This window comes from Phaethon aethereus (genome assembly GCF_964289735.1).
Source record: "Phaethon aethereus genome assembly, chromosome: 4".
NCBI classification, from domain to species: domain Eukaryota; kingdom Metazoa; phylum Chordata; class Aves; order Phaethontiformes; family Phaethontidae; genus Phaethon; species Phaethon aethereus.
In genome coordinates this window covers 48,758,730-48,775,992 of record NC_138578.1, presented here as the reverse complement: position 1 = coordinate 48,775,992, position 17,263 = coordinate 48,758,730, and the positions used below count along the sequence as shown (strand labels likewise).

The 17,263-nt window shown below is 49.0% G+C and overlaps 1 protein-coding gene across 1 annotated transcript in view; it reads left to right on the top strand.

Moving 5' to 3' along the window:
• Positions 1-8,434: 8,434 nt before the first annotated feature.
• The window catches only part of ENPP6 (ectonucleotide pyrophosphatase/phosphodiesterase 6), a 32,365-nt gene continuing 23,536 nt past the window's right edge, over positions 8,435-17,263 (top strand). Inside the window, exon 1 of the mRNA XM_081999683.1 lies at positions 8,435-8,705. Coding sequence (XP_081855809.1) covers positions 8,450-8,705 — 256 coding nt within the window. The 5' untranslated portion in view covers positions 8,435-8,449. The remainder of the gene's footprint in view (positions 8,706-17,263) is intronic.

The window sequence follows — 17,263 nt, the reverse complement described above, 5'->3', positions numbered from 1 at the left end:
TTTCTAGGAAAGGTGGGGTCGGTTGCAAACGTATTGAGGATGTCCATATGAAGAGAAGAGCACTTTCATGTTGGCTAAAGAGGAGCCTCTACACTGGGGACAGATTTCAGTGAAAACAAAGGTATGATTTCGCTCAAGTGTATGATAAGCTGCTTGAACAGAGAGGAGCAAGATGTCAAATGACGGATTGTCTCCATGGAACTGGAAGATGTGATTATAAATCTCAAGATTGCGGCAGAAGAGCAGTGATCTAAAGCCACTAAGTTGAGGCAACTCAGAAAGAGGATGCAGATGTGGCATGGTGAATTCAGAGCTGACTCAAGTCGCCACGCTATGTCCACATCCCACTGAAGTCCTGCTGAAGTCTGCTTTGGGTTGCATTAAGTTAGAGATAAAGGGGAGAGGAATCAAGGCAATTTATCTCAGACAGAGACCTGTGAAGTAACCAGATGGAAAAATCACATCAGGTCCCCTCAGGGCTGGAGGCTGTCCTAGCTCCTGTCCTCAGATAAATGATTCCTGCAGTCACTGAGACAGGCTCAAGCCATAAACGGCATGTTAGGATTTCCTCATCTCAGCTAGTGAGAGAAAGTAATGCTGACCCTGATGTAAAGATATGACCTTACCCTCCTATAGGGAAGGACGTCACTGATGGTATTTAGGCAGGGATGGGACCTTACCTGTAAGAAAATCTGATGCAGATGCAGCTTTGCTTGAGAAGTTGTAGCTTGCTGATGGAGAAACACCCAAAGCTGGGAAACGGGTATCGTGTAAATATTGCTCTACCCAGAGCACGGGCTGGGCTGTAAAACAGCTGTCTCTTCTCCATGGAGGCAAATTCTCCAGAGGTGACTCAGCAGTCAGTGAGATGAGAACCAGACACTCATCGTTGCTGCACGATAGGCAAAGCCGAGACGTTGTTGTGTCCACTAGGTGAGGGCTTCAACCTCCAGCATAGCCTTACTGATGAATGACATACGGTAACTAAAAGCCAGGATCAATGACATCAGAAATACGAAATCCAAAATGAACGAAACGCAGTGGCACGTGACAAAGGCAACGGCAACTGTAGGCAGCAGCTTGGAAACCCTCTGCAATACAGGGTGAGCTCGCTACAGGTGACCTGGCAGAGGCCAGCCTTTGAGGCCCAATTATGAATATTCTCAGGTTAGCTTAAATAACTACTGTCAGGATATAGGCCTTTTTCTTCCTTAGGTCACGCTGCAAGCCCAGCTCCCACAGTCCTTAAGCACTGATGTCAGAAGTTAAAGCTGAACTCTGTATAAACTCCAGGCTATAAAGGATGCCAAATACAAAATATTTGGGAGTTTTAAAATGACATTTTATGCTAGCCCTGGATAGTTTACTTTGTACCTATACTAAGTTCAAGAATGTTGTAAGTCTCTCTTGTGCTTGGTGTAGAGGTGTAGCAGAAAGATCAAACATAGAATGTTACTTTATTCTTGGAAAGTAGGCGCATGGGCACCGATTCACCAGATAGTTAGCCGCTCAAATTATCCTTCATTTAGTGGGAAAATCTGAAATCGGAATACTTTGCTGAAATAAGTCTACATTTGGCTAGCCCTAGAAGACTGTGAGATTGTGCAAGATTGTTAGACTTTAGGCTCCTACTTTCATCTTTTAAGGCTGCTGCTCAAGCAAGATAACAAACTGGCAGAAACTGCTGCGCAAGACGCTGGTGGATGTGCAGAATATCCTGTTGTTCTCTTGGAGGAGCCACTGGCATGTGAATGGATGTGTTGAGCTCAGCGTCCTGAGGAACATGTTAGTGTCACGGCACAGCAGGATTAGTAATACCTACTTTCTTTTGCTGATTATGGTTTTATTTTTTGTATTAAATAAATGAACTAATCTTGATCAACTTGTTTAGCTTCCCAAGTTTCCATATCCACCCACAGCATTGTACATTGACCCGTGTTTCTAGAATAGCAGTAAAATCCTTCACCACAGTCCCTCACCATATAGGGAAAGACATCAGAGCCCAGACCAGACAGCAGAGATGAAGCAGAAAATGCCATATCCAGTTACTTAGGACTATCTGGTTTTGCCATCTAGCAAACTTGACTACGTGATTTCCACAGAGAAATGCATTGTGCAAGGTTTCCTCAATGAGGTAAAAACTGCATTACAGGTTATCAGCGTCCAGGCAAGCACGGTCTTGGGCTAATTAAGTAATAACATTTCAGGACCTGAGTTAGAAACGTTGGGGAGGTACTGGAGGTGGACATGGGTTGATATCCAAGCAAAACTCAAATCTTTTGGAAGGACTGAAGACTGGTTTCAGTCCAAGACAATGACACCCTCTCCCTGAGCTGGACGGTTGTGTGCTCAGGCTGACACACCACGGGGCGAGGGAGGAGGTGGTCTTCTGCCGAATGCAGCCATGAGATGCCATCACCTGCTGCAGGCATCCCAGTCTCCTGACCTGAGCTCCTACATATCTTCCAGTGGCAGAAGCTCACTGTGTAGTGAGTTTAAGCTCACTGGTGATCAGCTTATTTCTCTTAATTGTCTTCACAATCACTAGGAAGTAATTTATAAACCTCTGTGGCTCTGCAGGGTTCTGCTTAAAATTGTTATTCCAACCCACACTAGCTATATGAAACATGCTTTTCCTTCGGGACATCTTTTGGGGGTTTATTCCACATGATGTTTGCAGCTCCTTCCCACCTCAGCGCTGCAGATGTGCAGCCTCTCCTGCTAGGCAGCAGCAGCAGCTGGTGGATTTAGGGCATCGCTGACCGTGTTCAGTCCCACTGGAGACATGTCACTCCCTGCTGCTGTCCCCCCAACATTTTTCTTCTCTCCTTCACTATGGATGTCTGCTGCAGCAGTTCAGATAATTTGTGTTTTTTTGAAGGGGGGAGAATGAGCTGCAATTACTGACCAAGAAAAACCATTAAGAGAAGATGCCCTTGGAGGTCTGGGCGCTGGTCGTATAACAGCTGGGTTAAGAGAGGTACTAAGCAAAACACTTAAAATGTTGTCCCACTGGAAAAATATTCATGTTCTTCACCCTCCGTGAGAACATAAAGTGCTAGGATGGCTGGAATCACTGGTCTTTGTGTTTTCCAGCCCTGGGTGCACTTTTTTCCTGTGAATTTGTCACACACACGCTTTTAACAGTCATGGTCTTCAGGGACAAGGTGTTGCACACCTGAATGGCACTTTGGTGCAAAGAGCCACCTCCTTTGTTCGTTCTGAACCTGCTTTAGTTTCACTAAATGGAAGCACAGCTTGTTCCCCAAGGAGGACATTTTTATGGGGCATTCACAGAGAAGGGCAGTGCTGGCGATGATGCACCAAGCCCATGTGGCTCCTGGCAAGGAAACTGGGAGCCACTGGGAGGACTCCACTGTTTCATTAAGTTTCTTCATCTCCACTAGATTTTTCTCAAATAGAAAAGTTATTAATGTGACACGTGACTGTTGCTGTAAAGGATGGAGTAAGAGATCTGGAGAGCTGCTCTCCAGGCACCACAATTGCCTGGATTGAGACACTTCAAAGAACATTTAACCAGTCCCTGGATGTCCACCAGGACCACCACTGTCCCACTTTGATGTACTCATTATCCAGCATGTGGATGTTTCCAGTAAGGCAAGTCTCATACCAGCCAGGTAGGCTAGAGGAAAACTGTGACTCATGAAGCTGTGAAAGATCACCGCTCTTCTCCAGGAAAGCTGGGGTTTCTAGCTTTGAAATGCTCAGTAGCTAACAAGTGTGTGACTTTATCATATACATCTGTACATGACTGAGAGCAAGAGCAACCTATTTCCTATGTCTTGAATTCCTCATGACTGAACTACTGCGCACCAAAAGATTGCAGAAATAACTGACTCTACATTAAGTATCGTCTAGGAAGATCTGGTGGAGCAGCAGATGCCTTGTCTAATGTGCCCCTCCATGCAGAAGCATTGGTGAGAATGCACAGTGCAGGAGCAAAGAAGGTGTTATTAAACTTCTGCAGCCAATGACTTCTACCAAGGTAAGACCTTCTGTCAGCTCAGAAGGCAGATACACGCATTGCCGGAGGTTTTCTGTGGAAGTCAGCAGAGAGGCTGGTACCACCTGTGATGTTTTCAGCTTGGGTTTGATGGGGAGAAGAGGAAGAAGAACTTTAACACAGCAGAGTTCTGACCTTAAAACTTCAGACGGGCACAAATTCTATTCCTCTTCTTCAAAGAAATGCAAGCAACTTATCATTCCCCTCAAGGCTTTTATGTCTGGAGGTGGCCATCCTGCCTTCTCTAATGAGAGAAAAGAAAAAACCAACTAAGTCAGGCTGTGTTGGCCAAAGTGGTCAACTACTGTCGTGTGTGAAGGAGAACAAGAACTGAAGAGGAATTACAAGTCAACAATGAATCATGTTTTGCCTTCTTGTCTTTCTTCCACAGGAGAAAGAAGGAGAATTTTCCTCTTTAGAGTCTCTAATTCACTGGGGAAAAGGGAAACCATGTTTTACTTTCGGCAGCTTTTGTTCTTGTGTGTGCTTCTGGACCTAAGGGCACAGATATTGCTGCACTGTTGGGCAGGCTGGTACATCTGACAAGCCAGACTGAACCATCGGTGTGCGCCCGGAGAATTTTCTTTCATTTCTGTTGTCATGCTTGTGATTTCTGCAGGATAAAAAAAAAAAAAAAAAAAAATTAAGGACATTGGAGGCAGTTTCCAAAAATGGAAACCTACTTTTTGCCAAGAGGATTTCCTGAGCAATCTAAGTAGCTGAGGATCTTCTCTCAAACAAAGTTTGGATCAGTGGGGTATCTCCTTGTGCATAAACTGGGCTGAGTGATTTTCTTTCCTTTATGCATGCTTCTTCCCAAATCTGTTCTTACAGCTAACTAGTGAGGACTGTTGTCCCTGGACACCAGCTCAGGCTCTGAGAGCTTTTGTAAGAGCATTTGTATCAAAATATTGTTGTGCTGGAGTCTCCACGACCATCTGGGGCTTTGTGCAGACAGGGTGCTTACAAATGAATGTGAAGCAAAGCAAATCAACATTGCTTGGCAGGGATGAAAAGTATTGCTAGGGTCTGTCTCTGCCAAGCTAGACTGTTTGGCTCCAGTCCCACTCTTTGGGGGGATTGTCTGTCAAAACACAATTTGGTATTGTACGGCGACATGGTTACATGGCTCACTACTCCTTTAACCCCTCTCAGGCCTTACACTCTTGTTATTTGTTGAGTGGAAACCTGTGAATCTCCAACTCTGAAAGCAGACCTCAGGCTCTGGAACCTCGCAGCAATTGTCCCTCATGCCGCTGTGTTGGTTCAGGTAGAGCTTTCCCTTAGGGGCTGTCAACCAGCAGATTGCTAGTCTCTTGAAAGAAAGGCATTATTTCTTAATGAAATGATAAGAAGATATATCTTTGTACCACCTCATGATGGAAGTCTGGCTTCTTGGTCTAACCACCTCAAAAACCTGGTCATCCTTTCAAGGGGGGAGTCCAGCTTGGACACTTGATTGACTCTCCTTGGTTATCCCATCTCTTCATGAGTGGCAGCTGCTGCTTCTGCCGAGCCCTGCTGGAAAGCCCAGAGGCCACCCGATAGAGGACAAGCCAAGACATCAGCATGAATGTCCTCACAGGTTTGCCAAGAGGTGTATAAACATATCACTCTCACCACTTCTGGACATGTTTCTGAGTTCATTCTACCTAGATATGGATGCAGTAGATTATCACAGGGGCTTGGCCAAGACACGACACTACAGGCAGCTCCAAGCCCATTAGATACAGTTTTCGCTGTAGTGAAATTGCTCAGTAAGCTCTGGTAGAAGTGCTGTCTCTGAGCACAGGTTCTGCTGGGCCACCTCCCATCCTGGAGGCATAGTAGGGCCAGCAGGAGAGGGACATGCACGTCCCTCTGGGGGGCAGGTGAAGAGGCAGACCCTCAGCTGAGACCCCGCCGAGCCTGGAGGCGGCCGAGAGGAACGGTGGCTCTCCGTAGGTACGACACGCAGCGCGTGCCATCCCGCAGGCAAGCAGCTGCCCGCGTGCCTCCCGGGCTGTCACGTCGCCCACCAGCCCAGCGAGCAGCTGCAGCCCCATCCCCGGAGGGCAGGGCAGAGGCAGCCTCGCACCGGCTGGGACGCAGGCGAAATGCCTCCTGGCTGCCCGGCTCACGCAGCCTTCCTTGTGGCTCTCTCCTCGCGCTGCGGGATTTGGGTGTTTTCCTTCAAAAGTTCAGGCTAGAGCATGCCAGTGCTGCCCAGCTCTCCCTGGCGGTGTCTGATCCAGGGGCTGGGATGGGGGTCCAGGACCTGTGGTCATCCCAGCAGGCTGGGGATAGCTGACCGCTTGGTGTGAGCCTGTCTGTCCTTCTCCTGGCCACGGGGCTGTACAGGTGGCCCCAGGGCTCAGCTATCTCTCACCTGAGATGCAGCACAACTGTGCGACCCTGGGTTGGTTTCGCTGAGAAAACTGCTGCTGCGCTGTGGGAAAATACATGAATTAAAGCCAGGCAAGATAGGGAAAGTCAAAACACAGACAGGATTAAAGTTGTCGAGATGATAATAGCTAGCAATGCAAGGCTCCAAACGTAAATGCTCTGTGAAAAGGGATAAACCCCTGAAGGGGCAGGTTCAGTCACTATCTTGCTCTAAAGATCCCTGGGCCGGAGGTTAGAAAGGCCCCGAGTCCTTGGCTCAGGCTTAAGTCCGATCTGAGGGTAGGTCCCAAGTGCTGGGCTCTGAGATGGGGGATGGAAAAAGGGACACACGAAAAAAAAAAGGCAGAAAAGGAGTAGCTAGGCAAGTTGTAAAGAGGGAGATGTCCACGAGGAGTGCATTTAATCCACTGGCAGGGAGGAAGCATGAGGAATTTGACTGGGAAGGTGAACACGAGCATCGCCAGCTGAAGAGCCTGAGCAGCCCTGCTTGACTGTAGGCTCCCTGTCCGTCCTCTTCCACCTGCCTTGAACAACTCCTTCCTACGGAAAATCCCCAGCACCCCTTCCCCTGGCAGGGCACCTTCTGCCTTGAGCTGGAAGCCCTGTGGGAGAAGGGCAGAGGCAGCACCTCTCCAGCCATGCCCCGGCAGCAGCAGGTGACCTGCGGACACCTGCTCTGGCTGGCGGTACGGAGCCGTGCAAAAGGCAAGCCGGAACGCGAGGGGATTTTGCAGAGGTGCAGATAAGCGTTTGGGGCAGGGGAGGCTGAAGACCGTGCTGCTGAGCTTGCATCAGCCCGGCGTTTGGCAAGAGGCAGCTAGACATGCTGGACACGCAGCTGGGAGCCTTGTAAGGAGCAAAGAGGGGTTCTGACGTCCACACCGGGGCGGTGGCCAGCTGTTGCAACCTTCCCCAGGTGTAAACATCTGCGAGGGGCCATTCCCACGATGAGTGAGGCACGGGCTGGAAACACCCCTCCCCGGGGCTGTGTTCTCCTTCTTGCACTGAGACATCCAAAATTTATCCTTCCCCCATCCCAGCCCTGTCCGACAGGTAGCTCCTCCTCACCTGCAGCGTTTCAGAGTTAATACAGGGCTATGAACTTCTTTTATTTGGGAAAAACAAACACGATTCAAGTAAAGTGAGTTAATATGTAATTATTGTGTACAACAGGTGCTGGCACTGCATTAGAAGTATAGTAAGGCTGCTGTGGCTGGCAGGAGAAGAACCTGGTGGTGACTCGTGACTAAAATGTGAACAATTTTTCATTTTTAATATGAAATTTGGCACCACCCAGCTCTCACCAGTAATGGTAATAGTATCAACAGCCAGAAAATAAATGTATAATTTGTTCTGTTTCATGCTGAAAAATAGATTTTTCTACCCACCAGGAGCTGGGTTAGTCCCACGGCAGCACAGAGTGAGTGGAGAGGACAAGGTCACTTGTGGGGACCTGGGTCCAGGCGGAGGTGGGCTTGCTCAGCCGGAGCTCTTGGTTACAGCTGCGCCACCGAAACATGCACGTCCCCCACCTCCCGAGCTGGGGAGATGCTTTGCCTTAATCTCATTCTAAGTTTCTCTCACAAGCCCCTGCCAGAAAGACAAGAAGAAAGCGCGGGTTCGCGTGGCTGGGGACGTAACGCTCTCTTTTAAAGCAAGCAGCCCCTCTCCGAGAGACCCCTGCGAGCCGGGGAGCTGGGCGCTGCGCTCCCTCCTCGCCTGGGGCCAGCGCTCCCTCGCCCACCCTCCCTGGGGTGGCTCTGCGGAGTCTCCCAACAGGCTCCGGTTACTTTCGCGCCGTGTTTTCCCTTGCGTTTTTCTTCTGTAGCAGAGAGATGCCGAGCTCTTCCCTCCGCTCGCCGGTGGGATGGAAGTTAATCATCTGCTCGCAATTAACCTGTGACCTCCCACGCCCGCGGCGCGCGGGGCAGTGCTGTAGCTTTAACGCGGGCGGTTGAAGCGGGAGGGAGGACAGCAGTGCCAGGTCCGGCCCCGAAGCTGCTGCAGATCCCTCACTGCTGCCTGGCAGCGCTGCCCGCCATGGGGGGCCCCAGCCTCCTCGCCACCATCCTGGCCGTCACCCTCGCCTCCCTCCTGCCACCACCCGCCGCCCCCTCGGCCCACCGCAAGCTCCTGGTCTTCCTGCTCGATGGCTTCCGCTTCGACTACATCGACGACAGCGAGCTGGAGGGTCTGCCGGGCTTTCGGGACATTGTGAACATGGGGGTGAAGGTGGATTACATGACCCCAGACTTCCCCAGTCTCTCCTACCCAAATTACTACACGCTGATGACGGGTGAGTACTTGCGTTTCCGTGCTGCGATGCTCCTCGGGGCTGCCAGCTCCCCGTGCCAAAGTGGAGGGCAGCTCCCCGTGACTTTTTTCCTTCAAAGATGATCTAAAATTAACACAAGTCGTGCCTTTAGCTGGGAGTTTAAAAGCAGTGAGGCATTACAGCTCAGCATTGCTTGTCTTGAAGCCCGCTCTGCGCTTGGGAACACCCCTTGGAGCTGATTTTTGAAGCTCCCCTTCGCTCTCCGGCGGGGCTGCTGGGTCCCCACCTGCTGCCACCGCGGCAGCGCGGCTGCCCAGGGCTCCCTGGTGGCGGCACTGGTGGGGCTGCTGCACGGAGAGCATAAAAACGAGTGGGAAACGCATGGGAAATGAATGCGGAGCCTGCTCCCAGACTTGCCAAGTTAATAAAAAGGTGTGTAAATGAAGCCTGGCTAAGAGAAGAACTTACTTTCAGCCAGCGGGTCTGTTTTGGCAAGTTCAGCGTTAAATTCCTTTTTAAACTTAACAGGCTTTCTGCTTTCACAGGTCCCTGTCTTAACATTGCCCTAAGTCCTTATATCTGTAAGATAATCTGAAACAGCCAAATATAAAGACGTTAAGGATTTTTGCTTTTGCTCCCCTACACTTTTCTCTTTTTCTGGCAGCCCGGGAGGGGCTTTCAGAAAATTGGGAGGAGAGTCATAATTATCATGATGCTGATTTCCTTTTAATCTGAACAGAGCAACACATGATTATGGTGACACTAGGAAGGTGCACAGAGTACCGCTGAGCCCTTCACGTTAGAGAAAGACACCCTGGAAACAACATCTAAGTAAAAAAAAACCCCAACCAAACAGAAAAGTTTTTCTGGAGTTTTTCTGATTGGATTTTTTTCTCCAGAGTTATTTAACAAACAAGACCTTCCAGCTAATGGGGAGTGAAAAAAATTGTCCTCTCGCTTCTCTCAAGATATGTGGTATCCTCTGCTGTCCTCAGAACAATACAATGCCCAGCAGTCCATATACTGCTTGCTGGGAAAGCAAAGAGATGCCATTGTAAGACAAAATTCTGACATCAGTTGTGCCCAGCTTGTTTTGAAACCATTTAACCCCTTCCTCCCTCTCTTGGGAGGGGAACGCCTTTCTCTTGCTCGTCTCTGAACAGAAAAGAGTACAAAACCATCACCAGGTTTTTTTTCATGACTCGGTGCAAATGCATGAATGCAGAGCAAATGTCACGACTGAAAACAGAGGTGTCACTCCGCTGTGGACCTTGCTCTTTAGGTGTACGTCGGCAAACCGTCTTAACACGTCACGTGTAAAAAGCCTTCAGATGAAGTTGTTAACGAGAACAGGGAAAGCGACTGCTTTCTCTCCTTACCACACTTAATTATCTCTCCTATTAAGTGTGTATGCCTAGAGTGAAGTCTATAATCAGCCTTTCTGGGAGTTTTGAAAATATCCTATTTTGTACTCATGAAGAAGGAGTTTTGTTTCAGATGATGAAACAACACTACTAGACTTCTCCCATTTTTAGGGTACCAGAGTTTCTACGCCCCAGTTTGAAGCAATGAGGGAATCTATGAGACCAAACTCAACTCTTCTTGCAAGTCTCCTGGCCTTCAGGATGAAGATTTCAATGCAAATACAACTTAATTGCAAATAACGATTCACCTTCATAACACATGAGTCACGACCATGTTAAATAGGTCAGGAACAAACCCAGGACCAAGTTTAGGTGATGAACATGCCCAGAGGAAGATTCAAGACTGCCCTTGAACCCTCAGGGTGTTAGTGGACCCCGTGGCTGTGTCCTGGCATGTCAGCAGGGTAAATCCCATGGCTGCACTGTTCTTACCCCCAACACCACGGCGCAGTCTCCACAGAAAGGAGATGTCACATTTTAGGTGCTGGTGGGGTTAGGAGCATGGGGCACGCAGCAGACGTAGCGTTAGCTTGTGTTCAGTCAGTGCACATTCGACTCACAAAGCTGGGACAGCTTTTGGAAAAAATACAGCATGGCAGGGTGACAGGAGCATCGTGCCGTAGTGATCTGCCTAGGGACTGGGAAGTTACCGTCTCCCTGTTGCCACTGTATGGCTGTGGGGAAGCTTACACCACATCTTACCAGTCACGCATCTCCTCTGCGGGGGACACACACAACTGTAACTGGTTTTGCTTCCATTTGAAACTGGGACGTGTAGGACTTCAATGTTGTCACAGTTTCTTCTGGGAAATCAGGGACTACAAGGACAAGCTATTCTTCATGTCTTGTCCTCCGTGAGCTGTTAAGAAGCTCGTGTTTTAACCTCCGAATTGCTGTATTTTAGTGTTTGTGAATCCCGTTTATAGTATATTGGCTTTTTTCAGCTAAATCAGCTTAAGAAGTTTCTAGCCCTACCTGCACATTCCCACCCCTGGCTTGTTCATTATATCCCACCACTTTTTTGGATAAACACTCCCGTCCCTTCTTTCTCTGCTCATTCACAAGGTCTTGTGACCCCACATACATTCAGGAGCGTACATGGCTGCCAGGTCTAGGACAGCATGTGAATGAAATCACTGCAGTTGGTTTGTATTTCTCTCTTGCCTCTATCCATTCATGTGTACAAGGCCTCCCATTTCTGCATACGGCTCTTCACCACACATCCACGCAACCTTCATGACTCTAGAGAGGTCTAGCCGTTACAGAGGGAAGTTCTCCCTCATTTTGGTGGCTTTGGAGGAGGACAGTAGACACTGCTCCTCAAACACCATCACCGTTAGGACAGGTCAGTCCCCTCAAACGTGAACTCACCTCCTCGTCCTGCCCAGACCTGCAGGCAGAGGTTATGGACATCAGCAGCATCTGCCCCAGCGTGTCTCAGTGCAGATGCCAAACTGCACCATCAGCCCTGCCAGAAGGTATCTTTCCTCTGCAACGGGCAACTAGCAAGCAATAGCACGCAGCACAGCTGCCTCATTATCTGCAGGATATTCTAGTCATTATATTTTACTTTACAGACAATTTCAAGAGGGCAGCCTAACTGAACTTAATATTCGTGAGAAATAGCAAGTTTACTGAGATTTTCAAAGCTATAACCAAATAGGTGTAACCATAACTGATGAGCAAGAGCCATGTATCTAACTAACATATGTTAATGTGGAGCATACCCTGTTTTGCTGAGTCTGGATGCTCGGTGAAACACAGACACAGTGGGAGGAATAGGGCTCAACCTAGGTAAACAAAACAGATAAATTTTGGAAGGGAAGCGGAGGGGAGGGAGGTGACTCGCCCGTGGTCACACTGTGCTGCAGGTTGATGGCAGAGCTCTCCATGGGTCCCCCTCCTACTTAAATCTGCTGCTGCTGTTAACCTATGCCAAGATATTTGCTGGAGCTTCCCCAGGTGACACAGAAAGCCTCAGTCCAAAGCCCAGGGCCTACCTAGAGGTCTTTTCCTTTCCTCCACATCTACAGCAATTACGAGAAAAAAAGCCAGAGCATAGAAACAAGACAACTGCTAATAGTTTGGCTTCTTTATGTAAAGTCACCCAGTGATTCAGAGCCCAGAGGGAAGCTCTGGTCTCCCTGCGAGCCAGGACATGGCATCATGACCTGCTATTTGCTTGAGGAAGCACCAAACAACAGCCAAGTCACTGCTGGAGCAAAGGGATCTTGCTGACATGCAACCAGAGAAGTTGTTTTGTTACAAAAATCTGGTGGTGTGCAAGGTAGTCCAAGGATGTACTGGCTTAAAATCCGACTCTTTAAAAAGCAATCTTCCCTAACAACTTCATTCATGGCGTGTTTCTCAGTTTTGGCTTCCGCGGTGGCGTAAAGACTGGATCTTGGGTGGTTGGGTTGTTTTCTGAGCTGCTGGACTGACTCCTACCTGGTGTCCTAGCTCTCCATGCTCCAGTTATGGTATCACAGTTGTTGACCTAAAGGCATAGCATAAAACGGCGAATTAGGTAAAAGGAGCTGTTGCTGCTGACACGTGTTTGAGGGAGCTTTGCAGGGCTTGACATGGGCTTGGCAAGGGAGGGAAGAAGGAGTCCAAATACACGTATCCCAAAAGTCTCACTTAATCACACCATGTGCTGTTTGTTTTGCAAAGAAAGGAATTACGACCACAAGCCACCTCGGGTTTTTATCCTGTAGAGAGCTTGTAATATTTCCCTTTCCCTGCCTCGGCCTGGGCTCTGCCGGGAGCTCCCACGCCAAGCTAAATGGAAAGTCTGAGGTCTCCCCGTAACCGCTGCAAGCACGAGTTATTGCTTCAGAGCCCTTTGTGCCATCTCTCTCAGGAAAAGCTGCTCACGCTGAGGAGTTTGGGTCTCCCTCGCCTGCCAGCCTGCAGGTGCTGGGGGGCTGCTGGGTGACACCCCACACCCCAGCTTCCCTGAAGCCCCCTCAGCTCAGGTCACACGGGGACCCCCCCCATTTTCCAGCCCCAGCCAGCACAAACACAGGTGGACGGTATCACATCTGAGCTGGGAACGCGGGGAGGATTTAGTTTCCAAGGTCCCAACAACAGATGAGGTCTTTTCTGGCAGGTCCTCCGCGAGGACGCGCCAGCCGCCTGGTCAGCTGTGCGGCCCCACATCCAAGATCTGTATTTCTCTTGGCCTCCATGGGAAGCGGAGGGAGTCCCTGCTCGCGGGGGTGAGTGGGTGGGGAGCTGCTCGGAGAGGAGCTGGTGAGGGGCCCCCGTGTCCCTCTTTGGACAGGACCTCATCTTAAATACTTGGCAGAGAGGCTGCGAGGTCTCATGAAGCTTGTGGGATGGAGCAAGAGGTTGAACAGCGGACGTTTCAGCCTCCTGCACCCAAGAAGAGGGCTGCGGGCTCTGCAGGGCGGTCCCACGCTTGCCGTTACTCAGCGATGGCCTGTTCAGGGCTTCTCTTTCTAGAGAGGGCGGTGCGCGGTGTTCTCCCAGCCACTGCGGCTCAGCCCTGCGTGTGCCATCGCCTTCTCCTCTGCACGGCGGGAGGGAGAGGGGCAACGTGGCAGAGGTCCCAGGGATGGGTGACGGTCAAGGTCTACTCTGCCACACGGAAGGTTTCAGCCATCTGCCATGTTTCTGCTGTCCTTCCTCCACTCCTCACTCTCTGTGACTGCTGAGGGGCTTTGGTGCATGATGTTGCGGTCTGAAAAATAGTCGGTCTGCTTCTGTTTTCCCGGGAGCACAGCAAATCTTGATGTATGCCACACCTCATTTATTCCATGTTTTTCTGGGAGCAAATGTCCTTTGGGCTCCCAACCCTGGAGTCCTCTGGGGTCTGGCTGATGTGCACACGTACCAGCACATTCGTTGCTTGCAGTGAGAGGTCTCTGGCTTTACAGCACAGCATCTCCGCTCTCCATCCCCTTGGTACCCAGAGGAAACCCCATCTGGTGACGGCTCTAGTGGATGCTCCTTTTCTGCTGCCCGGTTAATGGTATCCAGACTCCAGCCTGGTCCAGGAAAGGGTGCTGACAATTTCTTTTTAGCAGTTAAGCAAATTTTTAACCATATAAACAATGCTATCTGAGGCATAAAAAAATGGGGGGATAGGAATACAACAGGGAAATTTATTATCAGTACACATGAACTGAAACTATCTCAACTTTACTGTCCAAGCTGAGAAAAAAGCCAGAAGGACACAAGGAGCATGATGAGTGACAAGGGAACAGGATTTTTTTTTTCTGCTCCTCTTTTAGCCACCACAGATGCCAGCAGCAGCAAAGATTAAAAAGATTCTGTTCACAACAGAAAAACTATTATCTAGTCAATTATACAGACTATTGAATCAATAGTCTCTTCTTTTTCTTGGATTCAGTAGGTTCCCATTTCTAAAACTGTGTGCTGGGAAGCAAAAGAGCACGAAGAAGTCTGTGGTAATACTGGCAGGGAAGGGGTACTATCCTAGCAAGGACAGGCTGGAGTGGGAACCGGGAGGGTTTTTCAACTCCACATTCTTCATCTCGCTTTGTTTTCTCACCGCTGCAGGAAGGCTGCAATGCCAAGTGCCAAGATTTTTCTCTTTCACGCATACACAAAATGTTGTAAAAATCTGTGTTTGCCTTCTACCAGTTAAAAAAATGGAAACACTTTCAAAGCGGAGAACAGAAAGTTTTCTCTAACACGAGTTCACATGCTGCGAATTGAAGCACAGAGTTTTTTCCTTCTTACCAGCTACAACCTCACAGCTCACAACTAGTATACTTGCCAGCAGCTATCAGCAGCAGTAAGTGGACATTCACATATCGAGGTGTTTTTGTGCCCAGAGCTGACGTCACAGCTGACGAACAGAAAACTGCCAGAGGCTTGTACCCTCTCTACTGATGCAGGCAGCAGCTTTGCACATTATTTTGCTCGGTCCCTCTATAGTGCTTGGAGCTGCAGTGCCCTCCAGCCATACCCAGCAGTGGTCGGGGGTCCCAGCACGGTCCCCCAGCCCACCGCTGCCACACAGTTCAGGAGACCGAGCGGCAGCTGGGAGCACCTGCTCCCCACGGGCGCAAGACCTGCCTTCCCGCGCAAGCAAGCATCCAAAGCCTAAGCTGGATGCTTTGGAAGCAATTTTTGTGCACCCCAGCCCTAGCCCCATTATAAAAGCATGGAATTAAGAGTTTCACACTCTTATTACATGGGAAATTAAATTAATTTCCCCTTAGGGAAAAAAATAGTGCTGTGTATAGCAGAGAATTTTCTGTGCCTTTTGATGTGATCCTACTTGGATTGCAAAGTCTTGCCTGACATAGGTTGAGGTGTTTCTGATTTGGATCTCTCTGGTATTTGAGGTCATAAAAATTGGAAAGCCTTTGCCAGCAAGCTCTTCTGGGAACATAAATTGTCCGTGCACATCTTGCAGGTAATGTTTTTGCTTGGGGGCCTGCAGATGGTAGGGCCACGTTGCCCGGACCAGAGCTCTCCACCTGACTTCTCATGAGCCCTGGTCTTCTCCAGGCCACTTAAGGTTTAGCACACAGATTTTGTTTTTTCCCTGAGGTCTTTCTTTTAAAAAAGACCCAGCAGGGCAGGAGCAGAGCAGGGCATATATTGAAGTGGGCAGAGCTGAGCCCTTCAGGGTGCTCTTCTCACAGCCTTGGGGACAGCAACACCATGATATTTGGTCTTGAGCAGGAATATGGTGCTGATGACTTTAAAGTCCTGCTGTCTTCCTCCTCATGGCAGGCAGCATGAGCAGAGCATTTCCTAGGGCAAGTCATCCAGCAGGTCTCCAGCAGGGTTGGAAGTGGGGTGAGGAGCTGATAAATGGGCAGGTCTGGGTCAGCATTTAGATGACTCCAAGCAAGGGAATAGCAGAGGAAAGAAATTGTGGGGAAGGAAGGGGAGAAAGGGAACTGCAGGTCTCACTTGGGCTGTTAAAACCTACCTACCTCATGTGTGTGCAGCTGTTTGTGTGGAGGAACTTAACTTTTCCCCAGCCTATATAGTCCCACGGCAGCCTGTGCTTGCATCTGCCCTCCTGGCTCTTGTCACTTCCTGGGGAGTGGGGACATCATGGCAGGACATGGGAGGAAACCTCTGGTTTGTTGCCCGATGCACCAGGTATACCATTGCTGCCTCTCTTTTTAAAAAAAAGATCATTGGGTGTCTCAGAAGAGCATTTTCTCTTGTAGATTTAGACACAGGTGGCCCCTGTATATATCATGCCTACTAGTGATCCTGCGTGCTGTCCCTGCAGTCAGTGGAAGACCACCAAAGAAAGAAGAGGTCGTTCCTGTAGCAAATGCTACAGGAGCACGTGCTCTGGTTTCCAGATCTCCCGTGTGGTCAATGTAGGGTGCACAGCACTCAGCGTTACTGTGCTTTTGTTGTGGGTGGCCAAGTGGCTGATGGTTTGTTGTTTGTTTTTTTGTTGTGTTTTTTTTTTTTTTTAATTTCGTCTTTGTTTTGCACAGATTCATTTGAATGCTGACAAAAGTGCCTGGAGACATGGGAGTGCGCTTTAGACAAAGCCAATGTTGTAAGAAGTGTAGTGTCCAAGTAAGCTGTAGCACGCAGACTTGCAAATGCTTTTGCTGGCTCTCTTCCTGCATACAGCAGTTATCATATTCCTGGGAACTATACCCTCTTTGTTTTCCTCTGTTTCTTGAGGAAGGGGTGCTTTTTACTACAGTTGCAGTGAGTTTAAATAATGACATCTGTATGCTGAAACTGCTTTTTGCCCTGTTTCTACTTTTGAAACTCTCAAGGTAACATTTGATTACAGAGGAAAGGTGCAGTAATGGAAGCGATTAATAATTTCAGTGTGCTACGGTGACTGGCTCACACCACGTTGCTGTTTTGATAATCATTAAAAAGGAGGTGACCAAAGGTCATTTTCTCAAGGTGGAGAAAATAAGTTACAGCAGGGGATGTAAAGAACTGGGGTTGTACAGGTGACCTAAAAGAAATTTGACAGGTGACCTTAATTCTGTGTACCAGTGTCTTGGGGCGGGGAGGGTAGCAGAAATGCCAGCTGTTGCAGGGCTTTTTAATCTAGTGAGCAAGGCACAGAATAGCCTTGGTTGAAGATTAACAAAGGTCAAAAATAAAATTAGAGACCAGACATACTTTTTGAACAGCATTTACTGATGATAAATGTTG